The sequence below is a fragment of the Gavia stellata genome, chromosome 2 (genome assembly GCF_030936135.1).
Source record: "Gavia stellata isolate bGavSte3 chromosome 2, bGavSte3.hap2, whole genome shotgun sequence".
NCBI lineage: Eukaryota > Metazoa > Chordata > Aves > Gaviiformes > Gaviidae > Gavia > Gavia stellata.
The window spans coordinates 13,941,013-13,958,000 of NC_082595.1; the positions used below are offsets into that span (position 1 = coordinate 13,941,013).

Here is a 16,988-nt window from a genome sequence, read left to right on the forward strand (position 1 = left end):
AAAAATTAAAAAAAAATCAGCAGTTATTCTCCAACAATTACAAACTAAACTCAGTTGAGTGCTTCCAAATAAAGCAACAACAAAAAAAATTGTTCTAAGCCAAACATCCACTAAGTGGTGGCAATGGAACCAATATTAAACTTTGGAATGAAGGTTTTAGCATTTGTTATAATAATAATATATAGATATATAAAAAAAGAAGGTTGTTATCAAGGCATATTCTTGGCAGGATGTTGGATCTTTCTTTTTATTTTTTAAAAAAAAGCTTATAGGTTTACTACGGTCTGTGTTTTTATTTGAACTGGATTGACAGACAAACTAGTTTGTAACTTTTTTTGTGTGTGTCTGAAGGTTTGGAGGAGCTGGACAGGCGGGACTCGCGCTCCCCGGATTGTTTGTTGCTTTCTGGTGGTGTCTTTTCTAATGCTCTTTCTTTTTGTTTTTTTGTTTGGTTTTTTTTTTTTTGAACACAGATGGAATGGCTGCTGCTGGTGCATATCATAACTTGTCTCCGAAGAACAACAACAAAAAACCCCAAAACAAAACAAAAATCCCCTTCTTCCAAGGTCTCTCTATAAAAATAGGTTTGTTCAGTCCGTGTCATTTGCCCTTTCGCAAAACGCTTTTTTTGTTTTTTGTTTTGTTCAGCTCTCGGTGTATATATAGATAGGTATATACGTAAAAAAAGAAAAAGAAGAAGAAGAGGAGGATTCGCTTTCTTCGCTCGTTAACTTACTTGCTCGGCAGCCGCAGGGCCCGGCGGCAGCGGCCCGGCCCCTCTCCCTAGTCGTCGGAGATGGAGAGGCGGCTGAAGATGGGCAGGCGGCGGCCCGAGTCCAGGCTGGGCGACTCGGAGCCGCTGAGGGAGCCGGAGCTGAGGGAGCCGCTCAGGTAGCTCTCCCGGTCGGAGAGGGAGTCCGGGGGGCTGGGCGGCGCGTCGAAGACGGGCGACTCGGAGAGGCGGCGGAGGGGCTGGAAGCTGAAGGGCGGCGAGGCGGGGGGCGGCGGGCAGCCCCCGCCGGGCGGCGGCGGCGGCGGCTGCTGCTGGCAGCGGTAGTAGGCGGCGGCGGCGGCGGCCGCGGCGGCGGCGGCGGCGAAGTTCTGGGTGTGGAGGGCGAGCGGGGCGATGAGGCTGCCCAGCTCCTGCCCCGAGAAGGCGAAGGCGTTGTTGGCGCAGGGCGGCGAGAGCAGCTCCTCGCAGTAGGAGGCGGAGGCCGGCGGCGGCGGCGTGCGCGACCCGCCCGGGCTCTCCAGCAGGGCGGCGTCCAGGCGGCCGCCGGGCGGCGGCGGCGGCGGGGCGGCGCTGTGGGGGTGCGGGTGGTGGTGGTGGTGGTGGGCGGAGAAGCCGGAGAAGCTCAGGCTGTGGTGCAGCTTGGGCCGCTCGCCGCCGCGCGGGTGCCCGAAGCCGCCGCCGCCGCCCAGCGGGTGCTCGCGGGGGGCGAAGGCGCGGAGGTCGCCGGTGCTGCCGGCGGGGTGCGGGGGCGGGTGGTGCGGGTGGTGGTGCGGCCCGGCCGCGGCGGCGGCGGCGGCGGGGGGGGCGGCGGTGCCCCCGCCGGGAGCCGGGCGGCGCTCGTCGGCGTTGTGGATGAAGTGGCAGCGCGGGCCGTAGGGGCAGAAGCCGATGGTGTGGAAGGTGCGGCAGAGCTCGGTCTTGTACTTGGGGTGGCGGGTGAGGCTGCGCAGCTCGTGGAAGCCGTGGGCGAACTGGCACTTCTCGCCGTACTTGCAGGCGCCGCTCTCCTCGAAGGGGCGGCACAGCTCCGTCTTGTAGCGCGTCGAGTTGATGGGGGCCCCGCCGCCGCCGCCGGAGCCGCCCCCCTTGCCGGCTGCCGCCGCCTGCTGCTGCTGCTGCTGCTGGAGCTGCTGCATGAGGTGCTGGCTGCGCTCGCCGTTCTCGCTGAAGGAGCGGTCCCGGAACTTGTTCTCCTTGTTGAGCAGGGCCGTGGGGCTGCTGCTGCCGCCTCCGCCGGAGCCCGTCTCCTTCAGGCTGCCGAACGAGGAGGAGGAGGAGGAGGAGGAGGTGGAGGAAGAGCTGGAGCCGGTGGGGCTGGGGAACTTGGAACCGCCGGCCAGCGCCGGCAGGTTACTGGTCGAGTGCCGCCGCAGGAAGCCCGGCGCGAAGCTGGAGCTGGGGGGGGTCACCGGGGTCCCCACGGCCTTCTTGTCCAGCATGCTGCTGAGGTTGGTGGTCAGGGACTTCTCCGTCTGCCGGGGCGGGGGGGAGGGGGAGACAGGGAGCGGGGGAGAGAGGTGGTGTTTAGGGTGACCGCCAGCCCACCGCCACGGCTCCCGCCGGCGCCCCGCGCCCCCTCCGCGGCACCGCCGGGCGCACGGCGGTGGTCGGGGCGGGGGTCGCGCCGCCCAGCCGGCCCCGACAGCGCGTCCGCTGCACGCGCTGGCGTGCCAGGGCGCGCGGGGCAAGGGCGGGGAGAAGCCCCCGGACGGGCTTTGCTGCACGAGCAACTTCCAAAAAGTTCCTCTCGGCAGCGCAACACCTGCGGGCGAGCGCCGGCAGAGCGGCTCGGCGCCTCTGCAACTTCAGAACCCCCCCAGAGGCCCCGCAGCGGGGGTGCAGCACGCCTCGCCGAGGCTCGCAGCCTTGCATCAGCCGCCCTGCAGCAGGACCCGCGCTGCTTTAACCCGGCCCGCTGTCAGGCGGCGACCCGCCCGCAGAGCCAGCCGCGCACCCCGTCCCCGGCGGGCGCGGGCCTCCCGCGCCCCCGGCCCCAGCAGCCCGGAGCGCCGTCCCGCACCCCGCGGCAGCGGCCCGGCGCTGGCAGCCCGGGTCGCGCCCGGGGAGCCACGCTCCTCCCTACCTTGCACAAGAAGTCAATGTCGTAGAAGGCAGATAAAAGTGTCGTCGACATTTCTAGATCCTGTAATGGTCGGAAATACAGGAAGGACCGAAAGATCCCGCTCTCCTCGGAGGGTTTGGAAAAGCCACGACTAGATAGGAGGGGGCCGTTTGCTTGAGATCCGAAATGGTTCCGTCTCCTTCCCGGCGGGGCGGGCGGGACGGCGGGTGCCGGGCCGAGGCGGCGACGGCGGCTGCACAGCAGCGGGCGAACTGCGGGAACTCCGCGGCGCCCCGCGCCGCCCCCATATAAACGCCGCCGCCGCGGCCCGCGGGGGCGGTGCCCCGCTCCGCCCGCCCCGCTCCGCTCCGCCCGACGGGCCCGCCCCGCCCCGGCCCGGGCCGGGCCAGGCCAAGTTGCGCGGCGGGGCGGCAGCGGCGGCGGGACGGGAGCTGCGGGGCGGGCTGGCGGGGAGCGGCGGCCCCGCCGTGCTGCTCCGCCGTCAGCCCCCGGTACCCCCGAGCCGGGTGCGCCCGCAGCAGGGGCAGCGCGGGCGGGGCGGGGTGGGGGGCGCGGGGCAGGGGCGGCTCCCGGCGCGAAAGCGGCCGGGGCCGAGCAGCACGGCGCCTGTCGGGCTCGGCCCCTGCGAGGCGCCCTTCTTCGCGCCCCTCTCCAAACATCCGCGCCCCCGCCGTTGCGGCGGCCCCAGCCCCGGCCAGCGGGCCGGGGATCGCCGCGCAGCCGCCGGGCCGCCTCCGCGGGCGGGTGGCGGCTGCCGCCGAGCGGAGGCGGGTGCGCAGTGCCGTGGGAGAGGCGCGGCAGCGCCGGGGACACCTCTTTCTCCCGCCCCACCGAAAATAAACTTCTGCCACGTAATTGGTTTGAAACAAAGGTCGGGCCCGCGCTGCCCGGGTGCGACCGGCGGGACGGCGGCTGGGCACGGGCTGCGCGCCCCGCGGGCCGCCGCTCCCCCCCCCCCCCCCCCCCCTTTCGGAGAGTTCGTGGTGCGGTTTTGTTTTTTTGTTTTTCTTTGTTTGGAGTTCGGGAGAGGTTGGCGGGCAGGCGCGGCGGCGTTAAGCCTGCCCCGGCCGGGCGGATGTGCGACCCCCCCTCACCCCACAGATCCCCCTCCCGCACCCCTCCCACGCTGACCCCCTGCACACCCCACCACCCGCCGCGGCCAGGCAGCCGTCGAGGTCTTGTGACCCGCCGGGCTGCGCCAACCTCTCGCCCAGCCCCGCCGCGGCCCCCGCCCGCCGCCCCGGGGGCCCTCCCGCCGGGCTGCCCCCCGCCGCCGGGACGAGGGCGAAGGCAGCGGCAGGTCCCGGCCGGCGGGGCTCCGTCCCCGGGCCAGGAGCGGGCGGCCGTCCAAGGCGGGCTGGAGCCGCCGTGCAAAACACCCCCGCCCCCCCGCGCCGATAAGGCTGCGCAAACACGACGTGGGAAAGGCGGCGGAGGCAGCGGCCCTGCACCCCCCGTCCCCTCCCGCGTTTGCTCAGCGCCGGGACAAACGGGAAGGGGGAAGATGGACGGACGTGTAAAGTTTTATTGCTGCTAAAGCCAGCAGAGGCGTTTGATCCTCTTTAGCCTCCGAGCCGGGCTGCCGGGCCCTGGAAATCCAAGGGTGCAAATCTGACCACGTCAGCAGGAACCCTGCACTTTGAAAACACATTTGCAAAGGAAAGCAACTTCGGGGAGGGCTATTAGCGCGCTTCGCGTCGGGCTTTCACGCTCGCCCCCCGCCGCCATGCGGCTCACGCTCCCATTTGCCCCCCCCCCCCCCCCCCCGCCCTTCTCCTTCTCCTTCTCCTCCTCCTCCTCCTCCTCCTCTCCGCGGCTTTGGGGGGGGGCAGCAGGCGGGACCCGGCGGGCGCACCCCCGGCAGCCCGGACCCGGCTGCTGCACGCCCCTCGGGACCGCCTGTGAGCCGACACCCACGGAGGAACGAGCCTGGCCTGGGAAGTTAGGGCTGAGCTTAGCAAGAGAGATGGACAGAACGCCCGGGGAAGACGAGAGCTGGGGGATAACCCGCCCAAACCTCCTTTCCTCCCGCATCCCGGCTCCTCGCTAGGGCAAGTCCCCCCCGCTCGCCGGGCGCCTTCGGAAGCGGCGCAGCCGGCCCCGCTTCCAGCCCCGCCCTCCTCCCGGCCGGGCGGGAGGCGGCTGCGCGGGGATCTGCCACCCCCTAGTGACCGCACCCGCCGGAGCCGGTTCTGCTTTCCCAGGGGTTTCCAAAACAAACTCTGAATTCCTCCTGCCTTTTCCTCCGGCAGCCCCGCGGAGGGGTTACAGCCCCGGGCCGAGCAGCGAGGCGCTGCCCCGCGCAGGGGAAGCCCCCCGAAAGCGGGACGGAGGCCGGTGCGCGCCGTAAGGCGCATCATTTCCCATCACCGTCCGCCTTTTCCCAGAACCTCCTCCCTGGCCCGCTCGGATTTGCTTGCGTACTGAGCCGAGATGAAACTCTTCCTCCTCCCAAACATCTCGGTGATGAAAGCATCACCTTCAGAGCAGACCCTGCCCGCCAGTGAACCGAGTAAACAGTTCATGATGGTGATCATGCAGGGAGCAATGTGTCATCGTCATTTGGAGGAATACTTTGATAAACTGACTGATCAAACACAGGGCAGATAAGAACTCCGGTATAAGATTTTGCTAACCCTCTTCTGCAATTGCTGCTTAGGGTTTAAAGGTTCTTGACTGAGTAGTTATATAGTAACTCAAGCCACCAGCCCTGTGGTGAAACGTATGTGCGCTGATACAATTTTTTTTTATTTGCTCTCTATAAACTCAGGCGGGATGACAGAGCTTTCAGCTGCATTTTAAAACCATGATAAGGAAGACCGAGTTTTCGAGCTATCTGGTTTACCGATTAACCAAGTCCTCAAGGCTTCACAAAGTTCCTTAAGGTTTATGGTCACTGGGGATCTACTACTATGCTGTTACCTGCATTTATCCATTCACTGATACTGAATATATACGTGCATATGCATTTTAAGTTCTACCCAATGGAAAAAAAAAGCCGATGTTACCAGATGGTCTTACGCTAACCACTGACATGAGCAAGGTCACACAACCGTACTGTAATTTTGATACCACACAAAGTTCTGTTTGTTTTCTACTACAAAAGCTGTTGCTACACTAGTTCAAAAATGTTGGAAAGGCATGGCAAAACCAGCGGCTGTTAATTAATTGTACAGGTCTTGACTATTTTTAAGAGTGGCTTCCAGACATCATCTGGGCTGTTCTTTCCCCAGGAGCTCAAAACAGATGCAAACAAATTAATTTTTAGCCGAACTCATTGTTAAGTTGGGCAGCGTGCATTCTGTGAAACATCTTTTCACCTCGGAATCCAACATTTCCCTTTTGCCTGCTGACGTCTCAGGGTTCACTGTAAATTACTTATATGAGTCACCCTGAATCCTGGAAAGTTACGGGAGGTATTTAAACTTTGGTTCCTAAATCATCTTTTTTCCAGCAGCGACTTCGCCCTGCGCGGTTTTCAGACGTTCACGAGCCCTAATTCGGACGCTTATCCTCATTTGCAGCAGAGTCGTAAGCTGAAGAAGCGGGAAGCAATCGGGCACCGCAGCGCCCCGTCAGTGCGCGCGGCCCCCCCGCCCCGCCCCGCCCCGCCCCGCCGCGGCTGAAGGCTCCACGGGCCCTGAGCCCGGCCGGGGCGCGCGGCCCTGTGCGGCGGTGCTGCGGCGCCACCTGCTGGGCGTGCGCCGCACCAGGCAGAGCGCCTGGCCGCGGGAGAACTGCTCATCACCTCCATCATCATCACCGGGACTTAGGACTAAGCTGCGCCAAGATACGATTCCGCGAAGAGACTGAGAGCAATCAGTCGTTCATCGGACGTGTCACCCTTCCAAGGAGACTGACACAGCGACGGGTACCGACGTACATCTTTGTTTTGGCTGTGCCCAGCTATGCCAGAGCCAACCGTAAAGTCACAGCCCTTGGCTAACGGAACGTAACACACCCTTTTCAAATAAAATACTTATTTTCCGTGTCTCATTTTCACACTGAAACCCAATTTCAGTTCCCAGAAAAACACATTTGCAAAGCACAACAAACATTTTTGCGTTTCAGACAGTGACACCGTTGCACACCTGATATATTCCCCCCAGCTGCCTCACCTGCGCACCGCGCTGGTGACAGCATCTCCCGAAAGCGAGTGCTGCAGCACAAGATGACTTCGGTACACTTCTGCGGACCTAACTCTACTGAGCAGGACCTTACTTTCCAAGACTGTTTGCAGAGCAAGGTGGTTTGAAGCAAAAATGAAACTGTTTTGTTCGCAATGGAACAGCTGCTTTGTTTTGAAGACAGCGGTCTTCATTTTAAAGCAATTTTATAAAAGTAGTTCTTTGCTTTACAGGGAAAAAAGAGGCATGCAGAAGTCTAACTAATGCTGTTTCCACATGCAAAACAAGGTTCCTAGCAAAGTGAGAATCCTTGCCTTCCTCCAGAGGAAAATGCAGTAAAATTTAAAATGTAGTCTAAAAATTGTCATAGACAAAGAAGCCAAGGTTTGTTTCTTTTCTTTTAGAAACACTTAAAAATAAAATAAAAAATACCACATTAATTTAATATTCTACATCTTGAAAGGAGACACAAAAAAAATCAACTTTTTCTTGGTATTAAAATACAGAAGGTAAAAATGTGGGATAAAACGTAACACAACTACAGGTGGCCTGCACCTGGATGAATGGAAAATATTAGCTTTTGCTGCTTTACTTCCTACAGTAGCTATAATAAACCATGCTCAGCTGAATGGAATTAGCAAATGCATTTAAAAGGAACAGTCTCCCACAGCTCATCTGACAAAAAAAATCCAAAAAAACCCCAATCAATGGACTCACATATAAAAACATGTGGTTTTAGCCTGAACACTGAATAGTTTGTTGCAGGTTTACTGGAGTCATTATAGCAATCCCTTATTCCTCAAACATCATCAGAATTCAGTCTCCCTGCCCATCCAGTAACATGTGCGCACCTCCCTGAGGATGAACTTTTAGTCATTTACTTTTCCAGATTTTCATTTTTGCAAGTATTGTCAGACTTCAGCAGATTTAATATTTTAAGGCAGACTGATATTCTCTCATTTTGAATAGCCAATCTTGTGAATTCTGCAGTTTTAGAAAATTCTGGAGTTGGAGGTAGTGCTCTAAGAAGGTGTTCAACGAGCTGGGCTTGGTCCAGAGCCATTCTTGATAGTCGATTAAGTTCTCTGTGATCTGGTAAAGTTAGATGAGTCATTGCTACAAGCTGTAAAAGGTGCTTACTAAGTTGTCTTACATGAGTCAACTTCTCTGCCCAAAAATTCACTTCCCCTTTATCAAACAGGTAATCATCTTCTTCCTTAACAAAAAGAAAAACAACAGTGATTAGAAAAAGACTTGTGGTCTTGATAATAATGAGAAAATTATAAAAGATATGAAAGAAAATATATATAGAAATAATGACAACAGAGGCTGTTACAGAACAGCTTCTTTACATTAAAAAAAAAGGTAAAAATTCATACGCATAATTTTTCAAAGGTTTGAGAAGACGCAGTAAAAAAGGTTCCTACTTTGCCAAAGCAATTTTACCTTCAAAAATCAGGCAGTTACGGTATAACTCTTGGGAAACAGTGGAAGTAAATAGTAGTCCTAATCCTTAACATGTGCTTGCCTTCCCCTGTGAAACTGTCTTATATTTCACAGAGACCTCTCTATAACCAGTATGGTAATTTGCTGTATCATGGAGCTTTTTGAGTGGATTAAATGAAAAAGGAAAATTGTATCAGTCAGTGAAATATCAGAAAGGCACACCTAAACCAAAGACTTAAGAAAAGAATCATAATATATTTCATGGGTCATATTAATTATCAACAAACTTCTCAAAGATGTAGCTGCTCCTCCTCCTTCCGGTTTACCTTCCAGCATTATTTTGATTTTTTTTTGGTCTCTCTTCAAGACAAAGAGAGCACAGTGTATAATACTGCGCTAGGTTTTACAGAACCAGCATGCTGAAGTTTTTTCTTTACATAAATAATCCTTCTGAAGACAATGACTGACGTGAGCGAGGCTGCTTTGTGTGCTATGCAGAACCAGTCCTATGGAAGATGGCACAAAGTTACCAAATATTTAAATGACATTTCTGGAAAAGCCAGCAGTTGGGAGAGCACTGTTCTTGAATGCTAGATGTGCCTGGCACCCACAGCAGCAGTTTAAATTCAAGGCAAGCCATCATCTGCAATGATACTGAACACAGTTAGTTACAGCCTCAAAATGTTTCAGTCAACGACTTGTTAAGTAACTCTTGATTTATTTCAAAGTTTGCTCATTGGGCTCTTTAATTTTATGCTCATATTGCCAGGAAACAGACATCAAACTCTATTTTTATTCTACTGTCCATGTGAATTTTTATTTTAAATTGTAAATCAGTTAATACTGGAGTAGTGATCATCTGGCTTCATCAGATGAGATATTTCATTCGATTCCTACCGCAAGACTGCAGAAATGTAGAGATCCCAACATGAGACAGCAACTGGTTGTTAAAATTACCGGGGCTGAAGTCTCCGAGTCTCTTTTCAGATCGCTGTCTCCCAGCAGCCACTCCAGCAGGATCAGCACACCAGCACGGATCTCCCCCCACCGCTGGAGCAGCTCACACAGTATGCCAAACGCTAAATCCAAGGCCATTGGAGCATTCACTATCCTAAGTGCAAACTCTGTTGAGAGAAAATATGCGTAACACCATATAGCAAGACCATAAACATTTTCAAATAAAATCAGCACAAAAGTGATTTCTTGAAAACAGATGCTGAATTTACACAAACACATTTAGAATGATGAATTATACTGCAAATAAGTTAGATGATTGTTTACTTCTGTGCCACTTGGGGCCTTTTCTCAATTCCAAAATAATACATGAAGCAACTGAAAATGCTGATGCTTTGTGGTTTTTTTCCTGCCCATGTAGTGACATTCATTAATTTGGGTTTAAATATACAAAGATGTCTGTTAGAAACATCTCCAGGGACAGTCCTGACACTATTACATGGTGACTATTTTTGCAAAATTGCAGCTATGCCTTAGATCTGATTTGATGTCTCACTGGAACTCAAAACCTACAGCACATTATATATTTTTAAAGGGCAGGGATAGAAAATGAATCATTATTTGGTGTGCAATCTCATTATATATAGTAAGATATACATATATATATACACACACACACGTAAGAGAGATCAAGCATGCAAGACAGACTTAGAGAGGATGTTAAAGAAGGGAAAGGCAGACAGTGTTTACAATACCATCACAGAGCTATATTTATACAGGTTTTGCTCTCATGCCAGAAACGTACACAAAGCCATCATCCACACCATATTTCTTCCCTAAACTTCCCCACTGCTCTCATTTGGGCATGTGCTGTTTTAACTGTGTGGTTCCTAGGGCTGCCCTCAATAACGGAGTACATAAAACTGCCAGAAGCCCCGTCTGCATGAGAACTCCAACAACTGCGTTCACAGGTACGAGTTTCACCATTGGTTAACAGTAATGCAATTTTTCTTTTTTTAATGGGGATGCGGGAAGAGGACCGGAGGAGGAGAGCTAACGAACAAGGCCCTGTAAAATCCCTATTACTGTAAAATGGATTTTGGCAAAATTCATCCTTGTCCATAGTCACCAGCAAATGAACAACTGTTCACTGAATGGTCTGTCTTCTAAGTAGTGATGTCACAGGGACATGTCATTCTTGAAGGCTGTCTTTTGCAAGCAGACAACACAGCAGAGTCAGAATTACGTGGTAAAAATCCATACAGACATGGAAGGCAAACCTTACTTTTTGCATCTGAGTGTATTTAAGCGTCTCTCACAAAGGAAAACAGTTACTGACATGAAAGAGGCACAGCAGTGCAGCTGAGACCTGTCCTTCACAACCCATGTTAAGAGCTGCAGCATGGACCTCTATTCTGTAACACCTCCCGAGTCCTCATGCCAGCTGCAGGTTTTCTAGAGTACGTTGGCACAGCAGAGAAATGTACAGTAAACCACCAGGACTAGGCAAATACATGTGCCAAGGAATAAGGAAGTGCAGGAAACAACTAAGGGCAAAAGAGACTGACGGAAAGATGAGTACATGGTATTTGACAGATGAGGCAATGAACTGAGGACACTGAGGAGGATGAATTAGTATTTGAGACCATGAGAACAAAGGACCATAATAAGGAAGGGAGTGAAGGAGAAAGAACAGATGGTCCCTTCTTTATCTTGGAGTTAGATGAGGGTAAATGGAAATCTCCTTGAACAAGCAACAGGAAGGCAGGCAGTCAATCTCTTGGTGACACTAATAATGTTACATATGCAGTTTGTCTCTGCTAGACAGTAAAATCAAATGTTCAAATCTGTTTTCTTCATGTCAGGACTTACCACACTATCCCTCATCCCTCAGCTTTGTCCATGAGGGAGAGCTTGCAGGGGTGCAGTGTGACATTCCCACACCATTTATTGTAGGTATTGGGTTTTTGAGTTTTGAGGTATCGTTTTTGCTGGCATTTCTTTCCAGGACTTTTTTTTTAAAAAAAAACACCACCTTGCTTTCTCTGTTGCTGTGACCTACTTGGTACCAGTCTGATACTCTAAAGAACCGGTACAATGGTTGTCCTCTCTGTTTTGATTTGCAGAGGCTCAGGTAGAAAACACAGTTTTATTCAAGCACCATGGGGACCTAAGAAATACTGGCAATCCTCGGAGCTGGAAAAATAGAAATTAAAATGGAGCGTGGCGTTCTGAGCCTGAAACAAACATCCTGCTTACGAATGCTTACGAAATGCAACATTTTAAACCCAGCTCTTTTGAATTCTGATGATCGTTCAGAGTTTTACGGGTGATTACTGAATGCCTATAGTCGTCAATGTTTATGTAATGTCTCTCGCTTGTGTCACTTTATTTGTATTTGAGTATTTAGCAAATTAAGTGATGCTGGGAACTGAAAGCCAAACATGTTATTTCCCACTGCTGTCTTCTTGAAGTTACCTGTTGCTTCAGAGGACTGATTATAGATACAACTGCAGATATTTAAAATACCTGCCTTTTTCTGGGGCCTTTTTTCCCTTTTTAGACTCCTTAAGTATAAATATGGTGATGCTCTCTTTGTGAATGACAACACTGGACTACTGAGAAATGCACTAAAACATACATTGGGGCCTCTAATTCTGTTATTATGTGAACGTGCTGAAAACTACCAAGAGGTAGCAAAACAAGCAACGCTGAGGTACTACTTAGACTGAACTCGCTTGCTAGCAGTTTTTCAACAGCGTGACACAGAATAAAAGGCAGTTTTGTGGTCACATAGCACAGCAATCTTGTAGGGAATCCTTGTGTCACAGCAAAGGAAATGGTAATTTTTTTTGTTTTTTTCTGGGTTTTTTCATGGTTGGTTTTTTGGGTGTGGGGTTTTTTGTTTTTTGGTTTTTTTTTTTTTTTTTTTTTTGCAAAGAAGAGAAGAGAAAAAATTATGAGAAAAACATATAAAGGAGGTGTAACACACAGGAAAAACGTGAAGACCCTGAGCACGGTACTGACCCAGAAGATGCCGACCGCCATTCTGTGAACTGCATACACCATTTAACTGATCAACCAAACTCATGCATCAGTTCTGATGTTGAGACCAGAGAAAAAGAAAGCAACATCACTTTGATAATGCTGAAACTTAGGCTTCAAAAATTGGGTAGAGCCTGCCTACCTTGGGTTTTGCGCTAGAGAAGCTAGCACAGCGGCCTCCTGGTACTTGAGGTGTTGACGCAGATTCAACAACAGATCAAACGCTGGCAGATGAAGAATTGTCACTTCCACCTGCTCAACCCATCCCTCTACTGCAGAGCATCAAGAATGGCTCCACGGTTTCTGAATCACTTCCTCAGCCGCTGTTACTTTCAGAGCGCACTGACATTAACTGACTTTGTTACCAGTTCACACAAATACTTGACGCTAGAGTAGTTCAAGATCAGATCTGGGGACTACCATTGCCACAAGGACAACAAAGAGATGGTGCAAGTATCCAAAAAAGGTGTATCAACTCCCTAAGCTTGGAGTGCTGAAGTAATATAGATAAATAACAGTAAGCAAAGTTACATATATACCCATGATTTAATAGGTAAAAAATGCTTTCAGAGGGGAAAACGTTCTATTGCTTTGATGACCCCCCAGCTCTACAAGTAACAGCAATGGATGCTGTAAGCACGTACAGAATCTTTTAAGATACCCATAAAAGGTGTATGTCTTCTAAAAATAAATGTACGTGTCTTCACTGATGTATTAACTGTTTACAAGAACTGCTCCTCACATCATCATCTGCCTGTGAAACACGGCTAATTTTCATGAAGCCCCATATTACACATGATGCTGTGTTCATGACTCACGCTATGACTTCAGAAAGTGGTCTGAGCAAGCTGGAAGTTCACCAGGGGCAAAAAGGGCTGGTGGCTCTCCTCTCCCCACAGCCCCCTCGGGCCATGGGCTCCTGATGCTTACCTCCAGCCAGCTCAGGTACTCTGCTGATCACCTGGTAAATTAACGCTCAGAATAGCAGAATACGACCTGGCAGGAAACTCGGCATGTGGGTTCTTCTGCTGGGCTGGCAGGCTGGACTGGTTGCCCTGCAGTCAGAATTGGTACCGCTGGGAGCTGGGGAAGGGCAGATCACAGGGCAGCAGGGACAAGGAAAGAGGCCAAAGGGAGAGCAGGACCTCCCCATTCAGCAAGCTGTTAGCTCAGGTCAGCTATAATCCGAAACTTCCCCCTCAGAGTCATGTAAACAAAACACTAACAGAGATGATTCAAATGACTGAGTATTTATAGCCTTTCATAATGTAAGTAACTATTTAAAGTAACTGAATAAAAAATTTCAAATGACAGATTTCTAGAAGCCACTCACAGCTGATTGCTGCCACAGGAACTAAGCCAGCAGAAATCAAACCTGAAGACATAGCTATTACCAAACACTGAAAATACAGTAGTGCTCCTACCACAACAGGTCTACAGACTATCTAAATGGTGTTAAAATGATCAGTTTTTTAAATTCTAAAACATGTATATGTTCTTACATGCAAAAACATCACGAGCAAGATAAGCATCTTGCTAAATAAGCCACTACAGGGGCTGAAATAAAAAAAAAAAATTCTCTACGCCTTAAACAAGTACTTACAAGCAGAAGAATTAATACTACTCCTTGAAATGAAAAACAAAAGATAAGAATCAGGTACTACATGTTTTTTTCATTTTGAGGAAGTGAATTTTCATAAAGGGAAAGGGGTTAAGTACTGCAGTGTTTTACTCTTTGTGAATCCACCCACATAAAAATTAGACCTCCCACATACACATTCATATATTCCAAAAGCTTTGATCATGCCAGATGTAAATATTTGTTCTAGTAGCCTATTACATGTCCTCCAACTATACAATTGTTCTCTGTTAAAGCCTCGGTGATATTATAGGGAACTGAAAGGATGTATTAAGAACATACACAGATTTTAAGGACAACCGTGATACAATATACACAAAATAGAGAAGCAACATATTCCTTGCCTAACAAAGCATTTTGTAATTGGTTTTATACTGGAAATTGTTAACTAAAGTTAATTTTAGATCAAAGAGTAATGCAATTTTTGTAAAGGTATACTGTGTTCAGAACAAACATAAAGACAAGTAAAACTACAAGAAGGCTTAGTGTAACAGTCCCGAGAGAAAGCCTCACAAAGAACAGTGTACCAACAGCAAGGATGTTTTCAAGGAAAGTATATAGGGTAAGTTCTTCAACTGAAATTGCAGAAAGTATTTTAGGTAGACCAGGTATACTCTAAATATTTTTTACGGTTTTGCACAAAGTGCTGCCTACCTAGGTATAAACATGACTACATCACTATCAGTACAGTACCTCATAACACCCTGGTAAAATAAGATAGTATTCTTGCTTCAGAGACAAGCATGGACATTTAAAACAACAAAGCTCACTGAATGATTGCTTGACAAAACTGGAGATTTATGTTGGGTTTTCTGATACACCACCGCAATAAGATGATAAATATCAAGCAAGAGATCAGGTTCCCATCCAAATGATGGCAGGTCCAGCATCACAGTCACTAATACCTGCAATGTTAGATTTGCAAATGGAAAATTTCACCTATTGAATCACTAATCCGTTTTTGTTGCATTGAAGGTTTCTTCTTTTTGGTGTTAAGTAATAATCAAGTTTGCCCCTATTCTTGATATACCAAATATAAGAGAACCGAGTGAGGCATTGCTGCAGATACATTTTTTACTTAAAATACTGTGTTTATGTATGCATAGGCTTCACAAACTTCAAAAGCCTTCAAATTTAAAAAAGAACAAAAACCCCCTGGCCCAACCCAAGAGTTACATAAGCTGGTAAATAATGTGAGGTTAGAAACGGAATTTCTTATGTTGAAATAACCTGCTTATATGTTCTTCTTTGAGCTAGACAGGAATTGTGCAACTCCACAGCAAGGCAACACACAGGTGTCTTGCCACCAGAAAAACAACAGGACAGAAGAAAAGCAGTAGCAGTAGATAGAAAGTAAAGGGGTGTTCATACCCACTCAGTCTCCACAAAGAATGTTACAGTGCTATCATCCTTCTGGGCACTAAGATTAAAAGAGAACAACTGAGAAGTAAAACAACAACAACAAAAAAAGAAAACGCAGAAATGGTAACTTGCACCCAGGCAGTTGGAAAATGGCTTTTGAAAGGGTGCTTGTTCAGTGCACTGTGTCAATTTAAGTTACAAACATCAAACTTTCCACTTTTTAAAATGACCATTTACGTAAAATTGAATATATAAGCAGATGCCTTTTTATAGCGTTTCATAAAATCAAAGGCGATTAGATCATTTCTATCCTCTCGAGAAATATCATTCCCTAGATGACGTACAACTACTTCATCTGTTTTCCATTTCCCTGCCTGAGTCTGTTTTATAGCCATGCTTTTTCAGGATGACTTTAAAAAGAGGCCTTTCCTGACATCATGCAACACAATGTCAAAACACAACACTATTACAAAACAAACTAATCAAAACTAATTTCTTAATAGTTGCAGTCACCGAGCAAAGCGGCAATGACACCGCTCTCAGCTTTGACTTTGATTATAAACAGATCTGAGTTAATAACGGGTCTGATTATGACAGAAACTTACAGCTCAGGACTGAGCAGAAAATTATAAAGTTCCTTCTTGAACAAAAAAGCACACACATATACATCATCTTTTCAAGCCCTTTTTTGGAATGTGAACAGAACAATACTTTTCAACTCAGTAACAGGATTCTTTTTTTTCCCCTCTTTTTAAATATATATATGCATACATAAACTTTACCGATGCAAGCCTTGCCTCTTGTACTCAAAGGGTTTTATTACAAAACAACCACAGCTCACAGATCTTACAGAGGAAATGAGCGTTTGGACTTTACCACTTGCATTACTGCTTTTACAGAACCTCCCCCCCAAGCCATTTTCTAATTTAAACAGCAGAAAACCAATACCCCCAGCGTAAACCCAGGGAAATCATGCTTTTCCTTTTGCAAAGTTAAAAAATAATATTATTCAGCTAATTGTTTAAAACATTGCCAATGAGAATGTGAGTATGTTTTTTAATTCAAATTATGTATTTATTAGAAAAATGAAGATCAATACTCACAGTTTCAAAAGTAGTATCACTAGAACTAAATATATGACTGAAGACTCTTGCTATTGGCATGTTCCAACTAAGGAACTTTTTGCTTAGCACTGATGAAGACTACTGAATGTGAATCAGATGTATGTTACAGCTCTGCTGTAGGAACACAGGAGACAAATTTATCTCTGTATCATAGCTGGGATTTGAGAGTAGTATCTGGAGAATGGTGGTGAAAGGTTTGTTATTTAAGGGATAAAGGAATAAGGAAAGGGTGGGTAATCAATATAGAAGAGTGTACACAAAATTCTTCTCCCCACAATACTTGAAAACCAATCTAATTTGGGCAGAGCACTCATATGTAAAAGGTGTTTTTAAAGCAGTAATTGAAAGGCAGGCTTTCCTTCATTGCTATGGAGTCATAGCCATGGCCATCGCAGATTGCATAAGGAGCCTATCAAGATCTGTAAGCTGCCCTCCTGTTTACTCACTTGCAATTAAAAAGCTGCTAAGAAAAAAC

General features: G+C 48.9%; 2 protein-coding genes across 2 annotated transcripts in view; both read right to left on the bottom strand.

The window, feature by feature from the left end:
* Positions 1-86: 86 nt before the first annotated feature.
* On the bottom strand, positions 87-3,035 carry ZFP36L2 (ZFP36 ring finger protein like 2). Its single transcript, XM_059834030.1, has 2 exons — positions 2,817-3,035; positions 87-2,205 (listed from the first exon to the last, which is right to left on the bottom strand). The coding sequence occupies exons 1-2, from the start codon at positions 2,865-2,867 to the stop codon at positions 784-786; spliced, it is 1,473 nt and encodes a 490-aa protein (XP_059690013.1). The 5' UTR covers positions 2,868-3,035; the 3' UTR covers positions 87-783.
* A 4,376-nt stretch (positions 3,036-7,411) lies between these two features.
* The window catches only part of THADA (THADA armadillo repeat containing), a 166,465-nt gene continuing 156,888 nt past the window's right edge, over positions 7,412-16,988 (bottom strand). The window contains exons 37-38 of the mRNA XM_059835931.1: positions 9,347-9,513; positions 7,412-8,159 (exon numbers count right to left, since the gene is read on the bottom strand). Coding sequence (XP_059691914.1) covers positions 7,821-8,159; positions 9,347-9,513 — 506 coding nt within the window. The 3' untranslated portion in view covers positions 7,412-7,820. The remainder of the gene's footprint in view (positions 8,160-9,346; positions 9,514-16,988) is intronic.

Excerpts from the sequence above, each read along its gene's own strand:
- ZFP36L2 (XM_059834030.1), bottom strand. The coding sequence starts at position 2,867 with ATGTCGACGACACTTTTATCTGCCTTCTACGACATTGACTTCTTGTGC. Across the intron at positions 2,206-2,816 it reads ACATTGACTTCTTGTGCAAG|ACGGAGAAGTCCCTGACCAC; the intron begins GTAGGGAGGAGC and ends CCGCCCCGGCAG.